This window comes from Leptonychotes weddellii, chromosome 6, assembly GCF_054177405.1.
Source record: "Leptonychotes weddellii isolate Sample4059 chromosome 6, ASM5417740v2, whole genome shotgun sequence".
Taxonomy (NCBI): domain Eukaryota; kingdom Metazoa; phylum Chordata; class Mammalia; order Carnivora; family Phocidae; genus Leptonychotes; species Leptonychotes weddellii.
In genome coordinates, this window is record NC_138374.1 from 45,769,833 (window position 1) to 45,789,333 (window position 19,501).

At 43.5% G+C, this 19,501-nt stretch overlaps 1 protein-coding gene across 4 annotated transcripts in view; it reads right to left on the reverse strand.

The window, feature by feature from the left end:
* LRMDA (leucine rich melanocyte differentiation associated) overlaps nt 1-19,501 on the reverse strand; it is a 973,173-nt gene that overhangs the window by 410,163 nt on the left and 543,509 nt on the right. For 3 of the 4 annotated variants that reach the window (XM_081824061.1, XM_081824062.1, XM_081824059.1), the window contains exons 4-5: nt 17,093-17,227; nt 5,873-5,990 (exon numbers count right to left, since the gene is read on the reverse strand). In XM_081824061.1, the coding sequence (XP_081680187.1) occupies nt 5,873-5,990; nt 17,093-17,227 (253 nt within the window). Of the gene's footprint in view, nt 1-5,872; nt 5,991-17,092; nt 17,231-19,501 lie in introns of all 4 variants that reach the window. The other variant, XM_081824060.1, reaches the window with a different exon arrangement.

Consider the following 19,501-nt stretch of genomic DNA (forward strand, 5'->3'; position numbering starts at 1 on the left):
TACTATAAAGTAACTGAAAATAGAATCTGAATATGTCTGTAGACAAGAAACATCTGTGTAAAAACAGAAAAGAACCATAAAACACTAACATATTCAGGTAATTAGAAATATCCAGAAAATAAACGGACATTTTTAGTTTTCTTCTGAATGTCTGGCACGGTAAAGAACTTTCAACATATATTATCACTTATTTAACCACATGTATATGTGGTTTACAATATTTACTTATAGGCATACCCTGGCTTTATATAAAATATATATTCCTTTTTTGTTGTTGTTCTTGTTTTTTGGGTTTTTATTTTTTAAGATTTTATTTATTTATTTGACAGAGAGAGACAGTGAGAGAGGGAACACAAGCAGGGGGGAGTGAGAGAGGGAGAAGCAGGCCTCCCGCTGATCAGGGAGCCCGATGTGGGGCTCCATCCCAGGACCCTGGGATCATGACCTGAGCCGAAGGCAGACGCTTAACTACTAAGCCACCCAGGTGCCCCTAAAATATATATTCCTAAAAACAGTATAGAATAAATGTTAATAATTGCAATCAATTTAGAGATAGTTTCTGATAACCTGCTACCCGTTTACAACTGAGCTAGACTGGCATAACAGAAGGTACAAAAGATACACAGACTGTGCTTCAGAACAAGGTAAGGCATAGGGAAGAACTCGACTAGGCTTAAAACAATTAAGGAAACCAAGCAAGTCACCAGGCAGTGCTCTTTTATGGTATAGACAAAAAAATACAATGGCAGCTAAGACTAGGAAAATCTCATTTAAACCACACACAGATTTGTGGAGCACCTCAATATGTTTGCTGAGAAAAGCTAGTTTTTATTTCCCACAAGCCCTCATATGAGCAGGTGGATTCCGAGAGAAGGACGCAGAGAACACCGTGCACAGTGACACGGAGCGTGAGCTCAGATCACACCCTTGCCTTCCGCAGCAATACTACCTGCTGGAGAAGCCCAAGCCGGTGATCAGGGCGGCCGTAGGTTATGCCATCATAAGTAATCCCAGGGTAAATCTTTTGGAAAAACAAATATGCAACCCAGAATCTCTCCTTTCTGCCAACGCACAGATTCGAGCTATTACATTTTTTTTTTTTAAGGCAGAGGTCCCTTTCCTGCTTTTCCAGAGGATCATATTGAAACAATTAAAAAAATGGACCACCTTTCACGATGGATCTTCCCAAATGCTCTGTTGTTCCCAGTTTATTCTTCGGAAGAATATTGGCTGAGCCTCTGCTACAAACCAGGCACTGGGGATATGGTGGCGATAAAAACAGACAAGTTCCCACCCGCCTGGAGCTGACATCTCCAGAGATGAGCAACTGTTTCACCCTGACAAAAATCTGGCTTCCCAATGCTTCTATTCCCGATCTTTATCCTAGGTTGCCATTTGTGTGTGTGTGTGTGTCAATCCAAAAACATAGACAAAGATGAAGGAAACTAAAGGAAACCAGGGAGTTGGGTCCTAATGCCAATGTCAGGAGCAGGACTGTGCAGTGTGGCCACGGAAAGAGGTGATCTTCAGACTCCAAATAACTTCCAACTTTCAGTTTAAGGTCAGGAATAAAAAAGACTTCCAGAAGGTACATGTACTCAGAAGTTTATTCCTTTAACACATCACATCTCCCTCTCTCTCCTTCCCTCCTTAAGGTCAGGAATAAAAAAGACTTCCAGAAAGTACATGTACTCAGAAGTTTATTCCTTTAACACATCACATCTCCCTCTCTCTCCTTCCCTCCTCCTCTTCTCCCCTTCCCTCCTTTTCTGTCACACACACACACACACACACACACACACACACACACACAGCTTCCACCCCACCGGGAAAAAAATACCTCAAAGATACACACACACACAAATATACAAACCATACAAAACTCCACAAATACACAAACTACACATGATAGGAAACTCAGGCATGCCCACGTAAAGGCATGCATTACATATTTTCAAGGACACACTGACACAAACATAACTATTACCTTCTCTCACCTATAACAGAATGGCCACAATTATGAGCAAAAGTACACATGTCAAAACACTTTCTCACACAGGCTGTGGTTCTCAGTCCAGCTGTCCCTGTAGCTGCTCTCCCCACTGCTTCTATAAGGTTCTGAAGATTATACAGTTGGTAGTCAACTTCATACACATGCCTGTAAACAAGAGGGCTCAGCTTTAAATAATTATGTCAAAGAAATGACAACTGTGCTCTTTGCCAGAACAGGGATGAATAATTACAAAGCCAGGACATAATTAAGCAATTCTGACTGTCGGATTCTTGAACTGTCTGATGTGGAGGGCTGGCGTGCCCGCCATGCATGCCCTCCTGGACAGGCTTCGTGCCCCTTTGATTTATGTTGCCTGATGTGGCAAGGGGGATCAGGTCTGGTCATCACAGAAGGCTTTCTTTGGGGGCCTCCCCCCTTCTCTGCATCCAGCTTGGTGCTCTCGGCATGGACAAGGGCATGACTCCATGGCCAAGATTTGCAAAAAAAGATACAGCTTTTCTTTAAAATTCCAGGAAATGAGCAAAGCCTAGTTGCTGTAGGTCCATTAACTAACAAGACAAACACACCAGCCTAGAAGAGTCCATTGTAGCATTAGCTATCACTTCCCTAATGAGTGATGGCATCTTTCTATAGGACAACCAGAGCTCAGACAGAAAGCAGCTTTTAAACAACAAAAGCCAAAAGGCAGCAACGAAGGGAAAATGTGTCATCACGAGAGAAGGCTAGCGCAAACTCGCACTCAAGCGCCAGGGCCTGCCAGGTATCAAATCAAACCTTTGTGACATAGGGGGTTTATTAGTGCCTGGATGATTTTGCTTTTGCGTCAGCCGAGAACACCCAGACTGCCTGTTCCCTACCTCCAAGGGAAGGGCTGTGATTGGAGAGGCATTTTCCATTCTCCCAAACACTTTATGTCAGGAATAAAATGAAAACTGCTCCCCAAATTACGGCCTCCTGGATCATCCATCAGAGCATTCTGCTGAATAAGCACAACAGGCCACTGCAGCCTAAGAAAGGACAGAAGCCAACTTGAGATTCCGATTCTGTGATGAAAAATAGGTCTTCACCAAGTGTGCTCAGCACAGCATCGGCAATTCACAGGGAGGAAATTGCTCTCCACTTAGAAGCCGACTCCGTGTGTACACAGACCTCCCACAACATACATATGTATACACACACAGAGATCGAGGGCATATATACACACCTGCACAGGAACAAACAGACGTCTGCACGCACCGTGAGCAGGTGAGAACCAGCCTTTTTAACACCAGTTTATTAACCAGTTTATTATCTCTCTCTGCAAGAAAAGTACCAATGCGTATGTCTGAGAACAGGCCGGGGGGGAGCAGCCCGGCATTGGAGAGCAGCATACAGTGTGATGTGAAAGCAGGGGCACAGAGAAGTAAGTCCTGTGCGTGTGAAGCACCAGGGCGTAAATACAGCACTTCACCGGGAGCCTGGGCCCCTGGGTTCTGATCCCAGCTCTGCCTCCACCAGACCATGGGGGCCTCCAGACACAACCTCCTCACTCGGTTCCTTCACCCATCAAACGACGGCACACACCAGGTGATTTCTGAAGTCCTCTCCAGTGTGGAAATCATGTGACTCTCCAAAAAGATAACAACTGAAGATCCCCATGCTTTGTCAGAGTATCTTTTGTCTTTCCTCAACTAATTAATGGGTATTTTTAAGCTTAACACCATTAGTAAAGATGTGGGAGTCAATCACACAAACATAAACTTATTCTATAATTGATTAGAAACTAATTTGGAGCTTTGAAAAGCATGTCTGCTCATGCTGCTCATGACTCAGAGAGACGGCTACTACTGGATTTTAAGGAGCCCTTCCCACTTGCTTTCAAAGGCCAGGCGGGATTTCAGTCCTGGCTGCCATCTCGACCCCAAGAGCGCAGTGCAGCTTTTACCTGTTTTCTTCCTTTAGGCCTTCTTAGGAGGCTTTTATTTGGAACAGAGAAATGCACAGGGAAAATGGGTGGCTCACTGGTTCCAGGGGTAAGATCCCAGTCGAAGGATGTGGCTTCTGTGGTCAAACACACCGGTCAAGCTCCAGTCCCAGCTCTTACTAACCGGGCTGCCCAATTAACTTAGCTGGGTTGCCCAATTAACACCTCTAGGCCTCAGTTACCCCACCTAGAGAGTCAGCCAATGCTCCCTTCCTCCTACATTTCAGGGGGTTGTGTGAGGACTCACAGATCTGAATACAAAGAGCTTTAGGGCAGTGGTGAGCACACATGTGGGTATTGTATTTAGTGCCCCTTCAGAGTTCCTGGGACAATGCAGAGCTTCCCTTGTCAAGAACAGGGGGAGCAGGAGAAATACCGATCTGTCCTAGAAAGGGCATGCGTACATGAAGGTGGAAAATGTTGAATGGGCAGGAACCCAAGATATTATAAACAGTTCATTTGTTGTCCTTTGTTTGGTGATGTCGGCTGCCTCTGGAATCTTTTAACCAAAAAAAAAAAAAAAAAAAAGGAGGCCAAGAAATAAATTATTTCATTTGGACAAAATTACAAAAGCTGGAATAACTAAAGGCAGTCACGAGCAATACATCAAATCTGTGCCTCTATAAGGAAAACTGTTAACACTTTAATAGCTATGAAACGAATCACTCAATTAATTTCCCACATGCTGAAACAGGTAACAATACATTTATCTGCCAGTATTATACCCTCTGTATCATATATTTCCACAACTGTTAGCAATTTTATTCAGCATAACGGGAAATAAGTTGCACCTCATGGATTCAGGGAAAGAAAATGGCCTGAGGCCGGCTGCCAGCCGAGCGACTTGATGGAAGAGGTTTCCTTTTTCTGTTTGGGTTCTGTTTGTTTTTTTCTCTTTTCCTCTTAATCATTTCCAATGCATGTGCAAGGCGCTCTAAGTCAATAAGCGAGGACAAACTAGACCTCCAAGATTTCTGGGCCAGTGTTTTCAACACACAAGCTGGGGTCCCACAGGAAGTGACTAGATAGCTCCACGGGGCCCTGGGGCAGTAATGCACCTTGAAAGGGGTCATCAAGGGCCATCTGGTCCATTCCTCAGCCTTGGGCTTCATGGAAGGACCCCAACTCCTCCCAAACATAATTTTTCACATCCTTAAAAATCTCTTTGAATCTGAATCCAAGACTCAAAGCCACATCTCCCCTGCCTCATCAATGCTGTCATTAAGATGACACCATATTCACTTCCACGGCCTCGACGCAGACTCAGCTGATAAAGGAAAGGTCAGTAAAACTATTCCCATGAGCTCTAGAGAGCTGCATGTAGGGAAAATATGCTAGTGCCAGGTCATATTGTCAGAAAAAAAATGGCCTTTCCTGCTAATAATATCTCCAAGAGCTATTGAGCCCTCATACCTATGAACAGAAGAAAATCACTCGCCCCTACCTTCACTATGGCCCCAAGACAGGAGAGCTCCCTCCGGGTCACTAGAGGAATCCTACCCATCTGAGGAAAAGTAAATGCCCCAAGCTTTCTTCTTTCTCTGCAACAGAACTGCAGAGGCCCCACCTTGTAAACGAAACATCTTCAAGAAGGAGACCTGAAATCTGCCCCCCAGAACATCACCATTGGGCTGCGTATGGTGCTGCTTTATTGGTAAAAGAGCCACCTGGGTGAAATCACCTTACAAATAAAGTCCCCTTAGCTGGATCACAGGAAGATCCAATTTATTGTAGAAGTCCTACTTCTTGATGGGCCAACAGTATATCCATGGATAAAACCCTGATTGGAGATCTCTCCTGCATTCCAAACACAGAAGAACAACTTCTGTGCTCAAAGAATAACCAGTGAGGCAAGACATAAATCCCTTGTGAAGACCAGAAAGTAGGCAGCTTACCTTGGGCTTCACCACCTTCATGAACGACCCTCTGAGCAAAGCTTCCTCTCGTTCTTGTCTGGTTACTTTCCGGGCATCCAGAAACTTCAAATTGGGCAGCTTGTGCAGAACAAAACATCTGAAAGAAAACAGTCAGAGACAATGCAGGAGGGTAGGTGATGGCCTCAAAGATCCATGCAATTTATCTCATGCTCAGGGATCTACATCATTAGGTCTTCAGAAGTTTAGACCTTGGTGCTGCTTCTCTTTTCTTTCACAAATAATGAATGATCACTCTTTGCAGAAATCCAAATAATTATATTTTATACACACAACTAATCCTTAAAAATGTACACTAATGATTGCTCTTGATTCAAATGTAGCCACACACACACACACACACACACACACACGAATGCACACACCCAATGAGCCAGGAAGATCCTATCAATGTATATCCCCCCACCCCTCCACTCTAGAAATGGGCCTGGCTGCTTTGCTACACAGAAAGTTCTCAGGGAAACTCACCTATAACCTAATTGTACTATTATGTCACTGCCATTCCCATGAGTCATCTATGTAACTCTCATTTCTGAGATAAAAGCAAATCTTTGGGAGCCTGGCTGGCTCAGGCAGTAGAACATGTGACTCTTGATTTCAGGGTTGTGAGTTCAAGCCCCACAATCGGTGAAGGGATTACTTAAAAATAAAATCTTTAAAACAAAACAAAACAAATCTTCAATTTGAAACTAAGACAAGAAACATTGACTGGCCATCCAGGACAATAAACTAGAGGTTGTAATAACATGGATGACTTTGGGATAGAAGTAAGGAGGACACATAACTGAGAAATGCTTCCTTGAAGAACTGAACAGGGGTCTTGAGGATTTTCCTCATCATCCCTGAGTTACTTCCACACTGGCACTGAGAAGATTATTTTTACTGAGGTGAAACAAGAAGAATCAGTTTATAGGGGATATTAATTTAATAGCCCAACAAATACTAATACAGATTCCCCCAGAAAGAGTCTTTGGTGTCCATCATGGCCTCCAAGGATAAGCTAATGGCTACTTGTGTGATGAACTGTCCTCAAGCAGGTATATTTGGAATTGATGAGAAGATCCATGTGGTCATGGGATAGGTACATAAACATACAAGTAAATACATAAAGGGTACAGACCCCTGCCTATACTTTTTCCTCAGGGACGGTTACCAACCCAGATGCTTTCCATCGAGCCCCCATACTTGATCATTCAAAGGAGCTATTGTTTAGACCTGTCCTGCTTAGGAAGAAGAGGTAAGTATCCAATGTCAAGAGCAATAGATTATCTCCACAGGAATCTGTCATTTCCTTCCTGTATTCAGCCTCTTCAGTATTCACTCATCTTTCAAATCCCAACCCACATGAACTTTTCTTCTGCATCTCCAGACCACATTGTTTTCTCCCCTCTCTGCACTCCCAGGATATACTGTGAACACCACACCATATAACATTTGGTTGTTTTTTAATCATTTTATTGGTGTTCAGTTGATGTCCTCACCTATAAGCTTCTTAAAGGCAGGGACGTTATTTTTCTCACCCTCATATTGTCTCAAAAAGTAGCTTTAGAATGGACTAAAAAAAAATACCAGTTTATTTCAGTTGTATGAATATTTCTTGAGTACCTACCATGTGCCAGGCCCTAGGTACATAAAGGTGATTATAACATGATTTCTACTCGTAAAGGGGTTCTCAGTATAATGGGGAAGATAGACTCATACAGAAAAATTAGAAATCCACACAGCTAAGTGCTGAGATTGGGGTTATGTGCAAACTAATTCTGGGGAGCACAAAGAAAGGGACCTAACATTACTCACTGAATGACTGAAAACCAATGGCTGGAGGAGAAAGAGGAGAAACAAGAAATCAAAAGTGATCTTCAAAGAACCAAACTCTAAAGCAATCTTAAGCACTGAGCTTTTTCTCAGTGCAAATGTTACCTGGGGTGTACAGCATGCCCCTCTCCTCACGGGAGCATTGGGTTCCCAAGGCCAGCTCCCACCTTCATAAGATGGTCTCACATCACCAGGTGGCCTCCATATACTTGCCCAAAGATTTGGCTGATCATTGAAATGCCAGAGAAAACAGCATAGAGGCTTCTAGTTGAAATACTCCTTAAAGTGAAAATACTCTGAGTTCTTTTGAGGTATACTTTTCTTCCCCAGAAGTGGCCACCCCAACATCTGAGGTCCTGAAAATTTGACTATCTACTTCCAGCTTCCTCCCTGGTCTCAATCTATAATCATCTTTCCAACTTCTCCCTGAGCCTCTCCCTTGCCTTTCCAAATGCCCTCTAAACTTATCCAAAATCAGAAAGTTTCATGAAGCCTCAAATGAACTTCTATCCTCCAGCAGAACTCCCACTGGCCTCAGTCAGTGTCAGAGAAAACTTCCATCTTCTGCGTATAGCAGCAAAGTCTTGATGACAACAGATTCTTTCAAATAAAGACATCTACAGACGGAAACAATATGTCAGGAGTGACGCTCAGAGGAGTAAAGACACCCACTAAGTGTAGGGTGGGAAAAGATGAATATTCAGGTGAAGAAAACATCAGTATTAGAAAATCAGCCAATGTTTAATGATGGAATGAAAGATGTCTTCACGGGGCTGGCAGGAACCACGATGACAACAGACAGCACATTGTCATTTTGCCCCACTTTGGATCACAGCCCTGAAATCAAAGGAGAGAGAGAGAGGTGCTGGCTTTTAAGCTAGTTAAAAATTTTAGATGACAAAGAGCTGCTGTTTTCAGAGCACTCATCTTAAACAATCGAAGAAACAGCCCATGAAATAGGCTGCCAGTCATCCCTGAAACTAGGGCTGTCTTGACTCCCATCCTGATGGGCTGGCCTGGGGTTTCTAGGTGGTAGGTGCTTGGAGAGGTCTGCGGGACACTAGGAAGGCTTGCCCCCAAAAAATTCAGCCTGAGACTCAGCCCAGGTTCCAAAGTTCCTCCCTTAGAGATGGCTTCATATATTCACTCACACAACCAATAATTAGCGAGCTGCTACCACCTGTCACAAACCGCGCCAGGTGCAGAGAATAAGGTGAGGTGTGAAACAGACAAGGCCCCTGCTCTCAAGCAGCTTATATTCCAGCCCAGTCACTCTCAAACTTAAGAGGGCATCAGCATCCCCTGGATGGCTTATTGAAACACAGATCACAGGACCCCAACCCCAGAATTTCTGATCCGCTAGGGCCTGGAGTGTCCATTTCCAGTAAGTTCTTGGGGTGGCTCATGCCACGGATCATGCGCAAACCACTGTCCAAGTGAAAATAACACCACAATGCATAATAGTTTTGGAATTATGAGGTTGGTGAGGTGGTGAAGAATCTCCCTCCCAATTCTGCTCATGGTCTGCCCTACCCCAATGTCTGTGGTACACAGCGCTCCAAAGGCGGCCACATCCACCTGATCTCCCTGCCCCTGGGTGGTTTCGAACTAGCTCCAAACATTATTGCCAAGTGGTAAGTCAGTGGGCTTTCTGCCTGCCTGTCCCATCCCAGTCTTGAGAGATCTATTTCCCTTTGTTCTAGGTCATGTCAGGGTGTCAAAAGCTGCAGCTTCAATCCTGAGTATAATACAAGTTTGCCATAAAAATACAACCGAGGATTCCCGAAGCCACAGAATGAAGGCTTTTACAATATCAATTCGACCCTTGTAAATTTAATCCAGGGTTATTTGTTGCACCAAAATCTCTTTACCGTGATGTATTACTTAGTTACTGGGGTTATCACAGCCGTATCCTAAAGTTGCATAGTACATAAAACATTTCAGTTAACAATGCGGGAAGGTTAACTCCCCCAGATAACCTGCAATCACAAGGGCTAGTCCAGATGACATGCCTCTGTCAGCTTCCACGAGCTATTGATGGTTCAATCAGTTTGTTTTGAAGGTAAAGTACAACAAAAGGGCAGTAAACTTATTCAGACTGTCAACAGGGGCTATCGGGAATGGGGCTTGCAGGTAAGTAATTCTGGGTGTTTTAAGGCTATTATCAAACAGCAATGGTTGAAGGAAGAGACAGCTACTAATAACACAGAAGGCAGCCATCATAAACCACTTTATGGCAGAAACCCCCGTCTATAAATCCTGCGACACCCGGAGACAGCTTCAGATTTATAAAACTGCTTGTTAAGCCAGGGCACTGCTTAATGAAAAGAGATCGGTCTAAGTTCTGAGTCTTATGTCCCTAGCTCCAGAGGGCAACTCCAATTTTCCTGACCTTCCCAAGGTGGCTGGGCGAAAGCCCTGGGGCTGGGGGTGGGGAGTCAGGGGCACTCTCTCGGCTGTGATGTGGAAGGTGAGGTTATCAAGAAGAAATCAGGGATCCTGGGAAGGTGTGTAAAGACCCATTTGTTTCTGTCTGAAAGCAAATTCTCGAAAAATGAGACCCACACACAGAGCTTTTCAAGTTCTCTCTCTTCATATTCAATGCTCTGTTTTCTTACAGGACTCCTCTAAGGAGACACCTAACACTGGCAGGGGGAGGAAAGGAAGAGCAGAAAGCCTTTTTTGTTTGTTTGTTTTTTGCTCCCAAATCAATTTTCTCTGCCCGAATCCTAAAGCTCTGGCATTTTTCATCTAGACTTCAAAGGGAGAGGAGGATGCTCTTTCCTCCTGCTCAAACTGCTACCCCGGGGGGGGCTGGCTGCTCCCCAGTAATGCTGCACAATCACAGAAACACCAAGATGGCTCTCCATTGTCTGCTCTTGGGGTTGGTTACCATGTCTCCTTCTCTGAGGAGACTCTGCTAAAGAAATACCAGTTTCCAGATCCTAAGGGAATCAGGATGCAAGGTCACCTGGAGTTTTCTCCTACCTCTTCCCGTTTATGGCAGTACAGAATGCCCATCCTCCCCATGAGCTCTTTCTGACTTACTGCTCCCGTGCATGGAGGTGGTGGGGAGACACGGTGCGAGCTACTGATGCTCTACCAGGGGCCCCTGAAGTCAGCAGCGGGTGACCCAGGAATTGTTCTCAATCTTTCACAAAGCCTAACAGAATAGAGTGAGCACGCCAACAAAACATCAAGCTTCTCTGCTTTTGACTGGATTACATAAACCCCATTTGGTAACACTGGTTACCTCATGCTCATCAAAAGCACTCATCAATGGCGAAATGTGTCTGACTAATTTTAAAAAGTTAGCAATGGCTTAAATGTAGCTTATTAAAGAAACTAAAGCTTATTAAAGAGATGAGAGGGGCAGAAAATTAAACAGAGGAGAGGTCTTCATAACAAAAAGCTTGGGGACTGGGCACCTGGGTGGCTCAGTTGGTTAAGCGACTGCCTTCGGCTCAGGTCATGATCCTGGAGTCCCGGGATCGAGTCCCGCATCGGGCTCCCTGCTTGGCAGGGGGTCTGCTTCTCTCTCTCACCCTCCTCTCTCTCATGCTCTCTCTCTCAATAAATAAATAAAAATCTTTAAAAAAAAAAAAAAGCTTGGGGACTAACAGGGCAGAGGAAAGGGTCCAGACTCTGGGCTTATTTTGCTGTGTGATCTTGGTTCAGTCTCCGCCACCTTCCTGAGCTTTGGTTTCTCCATATGCACAATGAAGAGAATGGGCTCGATGATGCCTAAGCCTCTCTTAAGCTTTTGCCTGCTTGAATTCTGTGTGCCTCAAAGTTAACTTCCAATAAACACATCCATAGCCTCCTTTCTTATTACTCCAATTTCCTTATATAACCACCCCCTCACACCTCCAGGTAAAGGAGGGCTGTGAGAAAAAGTCAATAAAGACCAAAGAGTAATGAACAAACACTGTGAGTGGAATAACTCCAGATGCTCAAAGAGATGACAATGATCTCACTCTAATGAGCCGAGGTGAGCTCACCTACAGCATTAATGAATGCCTGACAACTGGCAAAGGCCAGCTGATTTTCCTCACAGTTCACCGGCAGCATGTTTGAAGTCTCCGTGCAAACAATACACCCACAGGACAGAGCAAGGCCCTCTACAGAGGGTAACCAGCAATTACTCTGTGGGCTTCTGTCACTTTGATCTCTGGGTCGTGACCTTTGCTTTCTTGTGATCTTCAAAGCCCAGATTGTAGATTAGCTGGAGAACGCTAGCTGGGTTATGTAAGCCACAAGTTTTACAGCATCTATTTGGCTGGGAAATGGTGGCAGCCCAGGATGGCCAGCAGACTGCGCAGGGTCCCTCCCTCCTTCCCTTTGGCTGAGTGCTGCAGACACTGGGCAGACCTCGGTCTACTCTCTGTGAGGGAACAAAGAAAGGGTGTCATGTTTTAAATAATTTAAAGTTGTAAGAAATACAGAGGGGCCTACTGAGGAGGCGGGAAGAAGGTGAGGCCAAGAAGTGACTGGAGTGGCAAGAGGGGATGAAGGGCAAAGGGTTTCGTGACAGAAGTACAGCTGAGAGACCATGAGACCAAATCTCTTATTTGAAAAGCCAGGTCTAGCTCTTTGCGTATTGTTGACTTTCAATCTGTTGTCTTTCCTGCAGGAAGAAGAAAGAAAAGAACTGCAAAGGAAGACAAGAAACAGACCATTCTGGGCACCCAGGTCTCCCACACTTGACTCATTGTTTGGCTAGTGTTGAAGTCCACAGGAGGCCCCAAGTGGTTTCTCCTCCCAAGCCAACCAAGCTCTGCCACACCACTCTCTTCCCACCCAAATCCTGAAGGCTGCTTGTTATCACATTCACCTTCATTCAACATTCATCCCAAAACAGTTGCATGGTGTGTACACACAGAAAAGCATGGGCAGGGTTAAGCTCCTATAATAACATGGCAATGGACATTTCTCAGCCATGAACCATGATGAATGGCAAAGAAAAAATCCAGGCCTGGTTCGCTCCTGCCCCAGCAGGACCAGGGCACCGCACAACAACTCGGTAGTATGTCCATGCTCACGTACAGATTTAATGAGCCCGTTTTACTATGGGGATACGTGCCAAGAAAACCCAACTGTGTGCACAGAGGGTAAGGAAGGAAAGAAGGAAGAGGGTTGACTTGGGGGATGGGAGGAAGGCATCAGCAGAAAGTGAAGCATCTATGAAGCCATTTCCAGTAACTCCATAAATCTAGTCACTTCCCACTTCTGCTCCAGTGGTTGGCCACAACGTGACCTAAAAGTGGGCTGACCTCTCTGAAATCAACACCTCCCATAGAAATGAAACAGACGTACTTGTTTTGATGTATGGCTGGGTGACATATTATAAATATTACATCACATAACCACAGAGGATGCCAATCAATAAGAAATTTTTTCAGACAGCACTAAATGAGCCATGGGTTCTTGCTTCTGAATACACTCCTTTAAGGCTCCTACTATTGCTTAAATGATTAATAGAAGACATATTGTCAGAAAATGTACTTAAAGTGAAAAACAGTAAACTGTAGAAATATCATTCATTTTTTAAGCAATTTTCTAGTGAAAATGTCACATAAATTTACATAGAGGCCCTACTATTAGGCTCTGGGTAACAGCTAGGAGGAAGGCAGACCTCATGCTTTGTGGATGGAGGGCCAGGAAAATATTTTACCAAAAGGAAAAAAAAGAAGGTGGCTGCATTGCTTTGTAGAAACCCAAACACTAGAACCCTGGATTCAAAAGTCTTATTGTAAAACTGTAAAATTTCTTAGGGGCAAATGAAGCACAAACTCCAAGATGAACAAAGCAGAGCTGCTTACAGACCAGAGAACAGAACTACATTATATATACATTTATCTCATCCAAAGATAAGGGTGAGAGTGCTTGTCAAAAAGAAATAAAAAATAAAAAATAAAACAAATAAAAAATTTAGAATTGCTAGAGAATAGGCTACCATTCCACTCAACCGTCATATGCCGTGCAGTGAACGGGTAACTGGATGGGCACACATTTAGTGTTCCTTCCAGTGTTCTTAGTTCTTATTTCCCTCAGAGCGTGAGCATCTTCCCATTGTTGTGGGTGACTTACGGATTTTCTAGGGTAATTGTGACCAGATGTGATTTCAGCTGTGTGTGGCCCTTAGAATCCAGCTCCTCATGGCCACTTTGCCATATGTGCGTGAACAAACAACCTTCCCAGGCCTATCCCTCAACCGCAACAGATCTGGAGCAGTGAGGTCGGACTTGGTGGGCACCAGTGCCAGCCCATGAGATAAATCACTCCTCTAGAACCAAGCCCTCCCTGAAGGATCAGGACCCAATGACCAGCACTTGGACTGAGTCTGAAGGATAGTCCCTTGCTTGTTAACCGTGTTTGCGGACAACAAATGGATTGGATTCCAAATAGGAAGTGGGCATCTGAGATGCCCAGAGGGCCATACATCTCTCTATAAGCACTCAGCTTCTCAGAAGAAAATAATTTTCAAGCTGCCTGCAGCGAACACTTATCTGGCCCCTATTCCAAGGCCAGTGTTACTTTAGATATTGAAGAGTCTTCAAAGAGCAAGAAGACGCAGCCTTACCTACTAGAAGCCATTCTCTGGATATGGACATACATCAAGTAGTGAGAAAAATATACAAGATGGAGTACATAAAATGGCACGAGATAGTAAAGGAAGAACTGTAACAGCGTGGAAGCAGAGTATCTCAGAATGCTACAGCCAACAGAAATTTTCAACACTACTTAGTCCAATAGTCAAGTGAGCATCCAAATACCTATTGATTTTTTTGTTGCATTTGCCACTAAGTTAATCAAAATGCGTTGGATGATTCAGAAGTTCAGCCTTGGTGAAGGGTCCCTGATGTAGACTATCCTCCCCATTTTAAAGCTGGGCCCCACCTCAGATCTTCTGATCTGACCCTTTTATAGGTCTTAGTATTTTTACTGATGTGAACAGTTATAATAACAAAAAAAGATAGTATTAGCTTTTTTCTTTTGCAACCTTATAAGACTTCTATTTGAGACTGAATAGAATATGATGCAATTGAAGATTTTCATCATTCCACTTCTCTCACTCTAGGAAAAAAAAAAAAAAGACAACAAAAATGTGCCTACAGTTTGGCTTACATACAGCTCCATAAATGAATGAATGAACATGTGTCAATGTGTGTGCAAAAACATACATAAAAACACATATAGAGAGAGAGAGAGCATGTGCAGGCATATACACACATATATAAAATTTATTGAGCTATTTTAAAGATTTAAACACATGGGGAGCCTAGGTAGTTCAGTCAGTTAAGTGTCCAACTCTTGATTTCAGCTCACGTCGTGATATCAGGGTCAAGGGATCAAGCCCTGCATCAGGCTCCCCACTAAGTGGGGAGTCTGCTTGAGATTCTCTCTCTCCCTCTCTCTCTGCCCCTCTCCCTGCTTGTGTGTGCTCTGTTAAAATAACTTTTTTAAAAAGAATTAAACACAGAAATCTTAAGAAAAAAGTCAGAAAACAAATCAGAATTTCCTAAATCGTGCTTGGTTTACTAAAAATGTTGACTGAAAGAACTTTCTTGGACTTGTTTGACAGTTTCAAGACACATCTTGTAAATTGCTGCAAGAAGATAAAATATGTTTTAAGAGACCCCTTCATATCTGAAATCAGGCTGTTAAATGCTTCAGAGTTGATAAGAGTGTTAAAGAAGCAAATTAAGTTCTAAGTGATTAAGCAAATTACAGGGTTGATTTAGAAATGTGTAACTCTTCACCTGCTGGATATTAATCATATTTCTCCTAACAGAATTGACATTCAAACCTACAGGATCACATCCAAATGAAAATCTTCATACTGGAGAAAGACTTACTACATTTTTTTAAAAGTAGGGTTAGAGTTTTATTCTAAGATGGTTTAAAAATAGTCTCAGACCCCTACATTATTAATCAAGAAATCTAGAAAATGAGGTTAAAGGTACACAATGCTTCCCAATGAGGAAACATAACAGGATTCCTGATGTAGCTTTATGTGTCTATGTGTATGTATTTTAAAAATATATAATGTTCAATAGCCTTCAGTATTTCTAACAGCTTTGCCTTTATACAACATGAACTCCCCTGACTTCATTCCTCCATGGGTCACCACAAATTTTTACAGGAGTCCCAAGAGAACCAGTTTCTTTCAAACAATTATCTTCTTTCCCCAGTCCTTCCAAATTTATTGTCCAGTGGCCTTACCTGCCTTACATTTCCATCCTTCTTTCCTCTTCCCTTCCCACACTGCTTCAGGTAGGATGTTAATGAGAGCTTATATCATAATGAAGAGAGAGGGTACACACATGAAAAGATCACCTAAAAATATTTGCAAAACAAAAATCAAGAATGAAGGAACACAGAATTCAAAATGAAGAAAGAAAATATAAAATGAATTTAGTAAAATGGGTAAGATGAAGGAGACTCCCTAAGAGAGGTGAGTTTGGGTCAGATATTTCAAAGCAGATGGTTTAGTAGCAGAGAAGGGGAAGAAAAGCACTTCTCCTTAGAGCCCATCAAAGCATGCGGTTGGTGGACAGTGAGGCATAGCTTTATGGAACAAAGTTATGGACCTTCAGGGACTTCCTCCTGGGATCCTACATAAGCTCCCTAACTCTAGTGGGAAGTGCTCTCTCTTTAAAAGGCAACTCTGAGGCTGACCACAGGAGAATCTTACAACACAGAGTAGGGATAAACAAAATATAGGCCATGGGTCAAATCTGGCCTGCTCCTTGTTTTTGTAAGTAAAGTTTTATTGAACCATAGCTGGGGCACCTGGGTGGCTTAGTCAGTTAATCATCTGCCTTCAGCTCAGGTCATGATATCAGGGTCCTGGGATCAAGCCCCACGTCGGGCTCTCTGCACAACAGGGAATCTGCTTCTCTCTCTGCCTGCCCCTCTGCTGGCTTGTGTGTGCTCTCTCTCTCTCTCTCTCTCTCTCTCTGTCAAATAAATAAATAAAATCTTTTAAAAAAACAAACATAGCCATGCTTACTCATTTACAAATTGTTTATGGCTACTTCTGCATTGTAACAGCAGAGTTGAATAGTTGTGACATAGACCAAATGACCTTCAAAGCCTGAAAATATTTATTACCAAGCTGTTTACAAAAAAAAGTTGGTCAACCCCCACCCTAGACCGCCTAGCAGCTTTCCATGTTTCTTGGTTCCTGTGACCTTGATGAAGGGAAACCATGGCTATCGGTTACCAAAAGGTTAAAGTTTAGTATTATCACAGGAAGTCCACTGATACTTACCAAACACCTACTATGCATCCCATAATATCACGCCCCCAAAAGATGCTCTTTCTCCCTTTCCCACCGTGTTCCAACCCCTCAGTACTCACCTGTATCTCTTGTAGTCTTCCTCATCCTTTTCTAAGCTGACCAGCTCGTTGGGACAGGCCACGTTACCCAGTAGGCTGAGGTACTCCAAAGCTGGTGTCACTTCTGCCAGGTGATCAAGCAGACACTCCAAGTCAGTGATGTGACAAAGGTTAAGGATTTGGGTCCAGGGAGACAAAAGGCCTTGTAAGGAACATAGACTATAACTGGCAGGCACAGCACAACACCTCACAAGTCCAGTCTGCTCCCAGGAGGTGACATGGGGGAGGGCTGGAATCAACTTAGCTGTGAGGTATCTGGCATGGCTAGTTTTTCAGTCCTGCTGGGGACACAGCCCAACTCTTCTCTGGGCAGGTAAGACTGAATCCAAATCACTTGAGAGAGAATGAACTTAAGTGTTTATCACCCTTTTCTTTTTCCTATACGGTTCTTTCCATGTGGTATTTGTAAATCCATAAAACTGTTTTGTTTTTCTTTTTTTAGTAATGAAAGCAAGAAATTATTTACAATGCCCTCATTAAAAAATAGATTTCCCTTTTGTCCTTTAGGGGGTAATTTATCATTAAAACATACAGGAATGGCATGGATGCAAGCAGGGATTGGCATCCTGTTATGATCTAAGGACCTGGGGTGGAGCTAAGCATTGCTCAGTAGCTTCACTGGTGACAATAAAGTGCTGAATTAGGGGAAAAGGAAAACAAAGCTAGGAGAAGACAAATGGAGAAAGTTATTTAGTCAAGCCAGGCAGGTCAAAATATATTTGAGGATGAGAATCTGTTGTGAAACTAATATTCTATGAAGGAGAGAATGAAAGAGAAAATTCCAAGGAAGGGCATGGTGGGGAGATTATGCCATGATTCATTCCCTCAATGGGATCCACTGGTCGATCAAGGCAAACATTGAGACCCCCCAAACCAAATAAGTCCAGAATCATAGATTCAGTTACAGGTATTAATAAGGACTTAATGACAACCTAGCTGTCACATCAATACATATGGACTCTTGGCTTGAGCTACATGCAGAAGAACTAAGCCCTAGGCAAGGTGATGACTAGACAGATCATGAGCGGAGGCCATGACTACCAGAAACTTATGGAAGAGAGGTGTCAGCCAATATCAGCAGATGGAATGGGGTCTTTGCCAGGGAGTAACAGCAGAGCAAAAAGGGACTAAGCATATAAGAGTGAATGCTGCATATAAGAGTCAAAGACTCGGAATACAGTGTCTAGGAGTGAGGTCTAGTTGGCTTAGGAAAGGAAGGTAAAACCAAAGAAAAGGGATGCCCTTACTCTATCAGGATGTTATCTAACCATGGGATGTTACCCCCATTTCCTTACATTTCATTTTAACTTGTCAGTTGAACACCAAATCCAAACAATGTCAGAATCCATTCCCTAATATATGTGCTTAGGGGTCACCAAAAAGTAGCTCATTCTATCACAGACAACCATAAGAAAGAGACTTTCCCCTGGGACTGAGCCTTCCACAGATTCCTTCCCACTGACCCAATTTAACAGCTTGGGGTCTCAAAGAATAAGGCATTCTTCTCTTCCACACGACGACCCTTCAGATAGATGGAACTCACACGTCTTCCTTAAATCTTATATTCTCCAAGCTGTTGAGCCTTCTTTATACACGGGCTCTGAGAACATCCTATGCAAGAACAACTGCTATCCTGTGGGATTGAGACAGAGACAAGGAGAGGGACGGCATCAGCAAAAGAGGGAAACATTAGTGCAAGGGGGTCAAAGCTGCTCATCCACTAAGGGCTTCAATTTGCCAACACCTTCCCCATTTCCTAAACAAGGCCGGACAACGGACATGGAAGTTATCAGTCCTTCAGATCTTGAGCAAATAACATCCAGGAATAACCACAGTGGACCACTGGAGTGAGGAGGATAGAAATAGGAGCACATGGAGAAGACAAGAGAGAAGGAGCTACCGGGCTGGGAAGGTTGGAAGGACACATGGGTGAGAGGCCAGGAGTCAAAACAATAAAGCATTTCATCACCAGAGGCAAAACATCCTTAGTACTGTTCAAAATAAAGTTCAATCATCAACCTCTTTAAGAAAATCATTTAAATAAAACCAATTAAAATGACAATGAACAATTTCAAGGAAAACTTGGCTTTTCTAGCAGGTTCTAACTCTGTATGCTTCTCAGTCATTGCTACATTAGAAAAAGGGTGGCTGTTAGCGCTGCCCTTAGACTCTGGCAAAAGGCACCTCATGGGGCCCTATGCTTTGGAGTGACTTCCTCAAAATGTCTTAAGTCTCTGTCTGGTATCCAGGAATCACCAGGGACCAAAGTGTCATTCAACTGGGGAACCCCATGCCTGGACCTGCATTGGGCCTCAGTCCCAGTCCTGGTTTCTCCCCTTCAGGGTTTACTTCAACCCTCCACCCCTCACA